This window comes from Pelobates fuscus, chromosome 9 (assembly GCF_036172605.1).
Source record: "Pelobates fuscus isolate aPelFus1 chromosome 9, aPelFus1.pri, whole genome shotgun sequence".
NCBI classification, from domain to species: Eukaryota; Metazoa; Chordata; class Amphibia; order Anura; family Pelobatidae; genus Pelobates; species Pelobates fuscus.
In genome coordinates, this window is record NC_086325.1 from 18,176,669 (window position 1) to 18,183,153 (window position 6,485).

Consider the following 6,485-nt stretch of genomic DNA (forward strand, 5'->3'; position numbering starts at 1 on the left):
TTAAAATCGAGGGGGGAGGGATTCAACAGTTAGCAGCTACTGGCTGCTCCCTTTTTAACAGACATGCTTCTATTTTAGTAGACATGACCAATTTTGGTCTTTCAGCTTTTTAGTAGCTATCTTCCTCATCCTTTGGGAATTAGGGGGCTATCTACTATATGGCTGCAAGAATCAGATCAGAATTTAATTCTCCAAATGAAATTCGGAATTGAACATAATGACTAAATGTCATCCGAACACGAAGGACAAACTGGCACCCTTGTCTAACGGACAGGACGTCAGTTACAGCGAATGGAGTCATCGCAAGAACACGGAGAAAGGCAAGTATTATGTAAAAAACTTTCTTTGAAATTGAGCGGACGTAAACTCCTCCTTTGGTCAAAGAAAGTCAAGCGTAGGAAAAATACATAAGACAAAGTAATCCCTACTTTGTCTTATGTTTTAAAGAAAACTAGATAAGATATGAAGAAAATATTCTGAAAACAGATTATGAGAGCGGAAAAGAAGCAGCAAGAGTTAGGAACCAACAAAACCAATGTTTATAGTAGGAATGCATTCCCTGATGTTTTTAAAAAAGTTATAATAATTTGACCAATATTCAGATTGTTTGCAAAATTTCATATATTTCCCCTCGCAATGCACTATTTAGTGAATAATGTACATAATTTCTGACATTAGCAGATTGATTTCGTAACACAGATTTTCAAAATGTGGGAAATGGATATCAAATTAAGAAGACACAAATGTAAAATTTTCATTAAATTTATTTAAAAAAAAAAAAAACTGTACACAAATTAAAAAAGGCATCATTATAATTACACAAAATTAAATATAGACACAGTCTTACCAATATGTCTGTCCACATAACATTGTATTACTCCTTCTTCAAACATGAGTTCATTTGTAACAGAAGTTAATAGGAAGATATTTGATTACAAAATAAAATATAAAAAATCAACATATAAAACCCCCCCCCAAAAAACAACAACAAACAATTGTATTTACACTGATCACAGTTCCAGACTGGAAAGTTCTTAATCAACCTCTTCAATGGTGGGACCTGAGCTGCTGCCCTGTCTGGCCTGAGCTCCACAGCTGGATCCTGGCATTCCGCTTGGCATGCCACCCTGGTACAGTTTGGCTATAATGGGCTGACACACCTTCTCCAGCTCCTTCTGCTGATGGGTATATTCCTCTTTCTCTGCAAGCCATTGATGACGGCAGAAAGAAGAATTAAGGGGCTTATTCACTAAACAGCAAAGTCTAATGAGCCAAACACCGAAATACGTAATAAAGAGCCGATTTGGACATTCCCCAACTTAGTGATAGTTACAGCTTGCCTAATTTAGTGAAAACAACTTTAAAACACTTAAGGCACAATACACACTACAGTGAGCTCTTGTGGTTATGGTCCTTTGAGCGGCCTAGCTCACTCACAGTGTAAGTAGTCAAACCATTCCCAACTTACCTGGGATCCGTTGGTAAGCTGACATCCTGCAAGGGGCTTCTGGCAGCTACCCTAAGCTAACCCTTCCATACAGGAGCTGCAGGTTGGCTACGGGTATCAGCCGAGCACTTGAAGCCACTGAGGTAAGTCCTGCACCAACAAACTTAGCTCAGTGCTGTAGCTTCTGGACTGCAGAGTAGGTGACCGGCTTCAGCAGACCCCAGGTAAGTTGTCAAAACATTCTCAAATGGCCACTAAAACCACTCCAGTAGCCCCCCCCCCCCCCCCCCACCGCCAGCTAATGCAGGACTGGCAATATGCAAGTGCCAGCCCTGCAATGTGCCTTCACGGACCGGATGGGAGGTCAGAAATCTCCGTTCCCAGTCCGCAGGCACCGTGCTGGCAGCTGGCGGGGGAGTGAGTGAGAGATGACCCAGGAACTCAGCATGCAGCTCCGCCGGGTGCTTCTCTCGCAAACAGCTGGCAGCTGGCGGGGGAGTGAGTGAGAGATGACCCAGGAGCTCAGCATGCAGCTCCGCCGGGTGCTTCTCTCGCAAACACGGAGCGTTGCCGTGGTTACCACGACAACGCTCCGGATCTCGCGAGAGTGAACTCTAGCCCTGGAGCTACGGGCTAGAGTTCACTCTCACCACTGCGACCACCAGGGATTCCCCACGGACCACCAGGGATCAAAAAAATGTCCCCCCTCCTCTCTCAGTAAAGGTAAGAAGGGAGGGGGGTTTAATGTATATTTATTTTTATTAAATTTAAAAAAAACACACATTATAAAAAAGCCTTCCTACCCTCCTCACCACACATTCACAAACTGTCCCCCCTACACACACTTCCCCCACATACACACTGCCCCCCCATACACACAGCCCTCACACACACCATACACATTCACACACTGCCCCCCATACACAAATTGCCCCATACACCCACACTGCACCCCCCACACACATCACTGCTCCTATGCCCTACTACAGGCCCATATCCCAGCAGACCCCAGGTAATTTGTCAAGCAGTTCTTAAACAGTTTGACTACAGAGCTGTAGTGGTTATGGTGCATGGATTATTTCTTTAAATAATCTACAAGTGCCCCTCCAGAGATCAGGCTCTGGATCTGCCACTGATGCTGCCCCTATGGCTGTTAGCTGGTTGGAGAAATGCCCCTTGGGGTATCTTAACTGGCATGCAAAATTCAGACAGCAAGAGGCCCTTGCTGAGAGAATGGCCATATTGCTCCGGCTGCTTTGTCACTACATTTCAGTAATCCAAGAATATAAAGCCCAGATTTATAATGTTTCTCCGAATGAAATTTACGGATTTTACTGAGTTTGCTGGAAATAAAGAAATTTGATTTTGATTTACAATGTATAAATGATTTCCAAGTGTGTGTATGTATGTATCTAAATATGTGTGTTTATATATCTACACATTTTATAATTGCCCCCTACTTTTGTCTCTGGCCCACCATGTGCCCTTCCTAAATCTGAATCCTGGACACGCCAATGGACAAAAGGGGCCTTTTTATATTGTAGTACCCAGGAACAGGGGAACCTTGTTATGCTCCTGATTACAGCTCTGTGTAATGTCAATTTTTCCAAAATTATGATGATCCCATATGTGTAGTTATTCAATAAAATGTGAATTGCCTCGAATTTGAAGAGAATGTGACATTTAAAGTCAAAATAGCCAAACTGGGAAAATTATCCAAATGAAATGTTTTTTAGATTGATTACTTTGACCTAAAATGTGAACTTAACATTGAACTCGAGAATACTCACATTTAACTAAGTAATCCTATATATTTAAATTAATCGGATTCATCTTTAAATAGTGAGCTACCAATAGAGAAACTGTATCACCCAAGCTGAAAGTACAACACAAGGAAAAATAATGTTCAAATGAAAGAGACACAGATTTAAAAGTTTAATTAACTTTATTATTAAAAAATAAACTTCTAGTGCAATAAATATTATTTAACATGGCATTGAAAAACAATAAAAAAAAATATATATATACAGAACCGACATTTAAGTCTTACATGCTGTTTTGTCAGATTGATTTTGTTTTAATATCACTATATTGTTCCTTTATTAATCATGACTTCATATAATTTTTTTTTAATTATTTAAAGATACTCCTCTGTAATGTCCATATAAACAAAATACATCTTAAATTTACACTGATCACAGTCCCAGACTTGAGTTCGTTGTTTCACTCTCTGGATATTACAGTCTTTGAAACAATATATTAACAAGTCTTTAGTGTCCATTTGACGTAAAACGAAATCTGCAAGTTCTTAATCAACCTCTTCAATGGTGGGACCTGAGCTGCTGCCCTGTCTGGCCTGAGCTCCACAGCTGGATCCTGGCATTCCGCTTGGCATGCCACCCTGGTACAGTTTGGCTATAATGGGCTGACACACCTTCTCCAGCTCCTTCTGCTGATGGGTATATTCCTCTTTCTCTGCAAGCTGGTTGCTCTCCAGCCAGGAGATGATCTGCTGACACTTATCAGAGATGGTCTTCTTGTCGTCTTCACTGAGTTTGCCCTTCATGTTCTCATCCTCCACCATACTCTTAATGTTGTAGACGTAGGACTCCAGGGAGTTCTTGGCAGAGATCTTCTCCCTTTGGGCATCATCGTCAGCCTTGTACTTCTCAGCATCCTGAACCATCTTCTCAATATCTTCTTTGCTGAGGCGGCCTTTGTCATTGGTGATAGTGATTTTATTCTGTTTGCCAGAGCTCTTGTCCACGGCCGACACATTGAGAATTCCGTTGGCATCGATATCAAAGGTGACCTCAATTTGTGGCACTCCACGAGGAGCGGGTGGGATGCCACCTAACTCAAACTTGCCCAAGAGATTATTGTCTTTGGTCATAGCCCTCTCTCCTTCATACACTTGAATGAGCACTCCAGGCTGGTTGTCAGAATATGTGGTGAAGGTCTGAGTCTGCTTGGTAGGGATGGTTGTATTGCGTTTGATGAGGACAGTCATGACCCCTCCAGCTGTCTCCAAGCCCAGGGAGAGAGGGGTCACGTCAAGTAGAAGCAAGTCCTGCACGTTTTCTGACTTGTCTCCCATCAGGATGGCAGCCTGGACAGCAGCTCCATAGGCTACGGCTTCATCTGGATTAATGCTTTTGTTCAGATCCCGTCCATTAAAGAAGTCTTGCAGCAGTTTTTGAACTTTTGGGATACGAGTGGAGCCTCCCACTAGGACAATTTCATGGATCTGAGATTTGTCAAGCTTGGCGTCTCTCAGGGCCTTTTCTACAGGCTCTAGGGTTCCCCTGAACAGGTCTGAGCAAAGTTCCTCAAAGCGGGCCCTAGTGACGGAGGTGTAGAAGTCAGTGCCCTCATACAGAGAATCTATTTCAATGCTTGCCTGGGTGCTGGAGGACAGCGTACGCTTGGCTCGCTCACACGCCGTTCTCAGTCTCCTCAATGCTCTTTTGTTCTGGGTGATGTCCTTCTTGTGCTTGCGTTTGAATTCCTCCACAAAGTGGTTAACCATGGGATTGTCAAAGTCCTCTCCACCCAGATGAGTGTCACCAGCTGTGGCTTTTACTTCAAATATACCATCGTCAATGGTGAGGATGGAAACATCAAAGGTGCCACCACCCAAATCAAAGATCAGGACATTTCTTTCACCACGGGCTCCCTTGTCCAGGCCATAGGCGATAGCAGCAGCTGTAGGCTCATTGATGATTCTCAGTACATTCAGTCCAGCAATAACACCAGCATCTTTGGTAGCCTGGCGCTGGGAGTCATTGAAGTAGGCTGGCACAGTGATGACAGCATTGGTAACTGGATGTCCCAGATAGGCTTCAGCTGTCTCCTTCATCTTCAGCAGCACCATGGAGGAGATCTCCTCAGGGAAGAAGGTTTTCTCCTCGCCTTTGTGCTCCACCTTTACCTTGGGCTTTCCCCCATCGCTCACCACCTGGAAGGGCCAGTGCTTCATGTCTGATTGTACGACGGGTTCATTGAACTTTCTGCCAATCAGTCTCTTGGCATCAAAGACCGTATTCTGGGGGTTCAGCGCCACCTGGTTCTTGGCAGCATCTCCCATCAGTCTCTCGGTGTCAGTAAAAGCCACATAGCTGGGGGTGGTGCGGTTTCCCTGGTCGTTAGCGATGATTTCCACCTTGCCATGCTGGAAAACTCCCACACAGGAGTAGGTGGTACCCAGGTCAATGCCAATAGCAACTCCTTTAGCAGCCATGCTCTCTCTCTCTGCTGTGTATAGAGTGCGAGCTCTGTTGGTCTCGGTGCTGGCTGTCTCTCTCTCAGTGTGCTGGCTTTCTCTCAGTGCTGGCTGTCTCTCTCTCAGTGCTGTCTCTCAAGGATGCTCAGTTTCTGCTCTCTCTCGGTGCTGGCTGTCTCAGTGCTGGCTGTCTCTCAGTGCTGGCTGTCTCTCTCAGTGATGCTCAGTATCTGCGCTCTCTCTCTCTCTGCTGTGTATAGAGTGCGAGCTCTGTTGGTCTCGGTGCTGGCTGGCTTTCTCTCAGTGCTGGCTGTCTCTCTCAGTATCTGCTCTCTCTCTCTCTCTCTCTCAGTGCTGGCTGTCTCTCTCAGTGCTGGCTGTCTCTCTCAGTGATGCTTAGTCTCTGCTCTCACTTGCTCTCAGGTAACTGCTCTGCCTGCTGAAAGCATCCTCTATATATACTGCTCAGGGCTGGAGCCAGAGAACTTGTCAGCCAATCACAGCGCGGTCCTCACCAAGCTACCAGGGATTGCCTAGCAACCTTCCCGAACTTTCCCGAGTCTTCACTGCTGTTTCAGCCAATGAGCATCCAGCTCAGTCCAGGAACATTCGCGAGAGTTCCATCCAACCTCTCCGCCATTCAATCAGCGACTCCGGAGTGACCGTGACGTCGGCGGCCAGGAGAAACTGCTGGAACCATCTCGGTGAAGGATTGAACCAGCCGAGAGGCCAGCCAATGAGCGCAGAGCTGGGCGGGAGTGGGCGGGGCTATTAACAACCCTGGCCCAGAGCGTGCTGGAAGTTTCTCCGGAGTGG

At 45.3% G+C, this 6,485-nt stretch overlaps 1 protein-coding gene across 2 annotated transcripts; it reads right to left on the reverse strand.

Moving 5' to 3' along the window:
* Nucleotides 1-982: 982 nt before the first annotated feature.
* Nucleotides 983-5,783, reverse strand: LOC134572422 (heat shock 70 kDa protein-like). Of its 2 annotated transcripts, XM_063431378.1 has the most exons (2): nucleotides 3,804-5,783; nucleotides 983-1,127 (listed from the first exon to the last, which is right to left on the reverse strand). In XM_063431378.1, the coding sequence occupies exons 1-2, from the start codon at nucleotides 5,685-5,687 to the stop codon at nucleotides 1,035-1,037; spliced, it is 1,977 nt and encodes a 658-aa protein (XP_063287448.1). In that variant the 5' UTR covers nucleotides 5,688-5,783; the 3' UTR covers nucleotides 983-1,034. The 2 variants fall into 2 exon arrangements, with proteins under 2 accessions (XP_063287448.1, XP_063287447.1); XM_063431377.1 differs by lacking the exon at nucleotides 983-1,127 and having other exon boundaries at nucleotides 3,632-5,783.
* Between the last annotated feature and the right edge of the window lie 702 nt (nucleotides 5,784-6,485).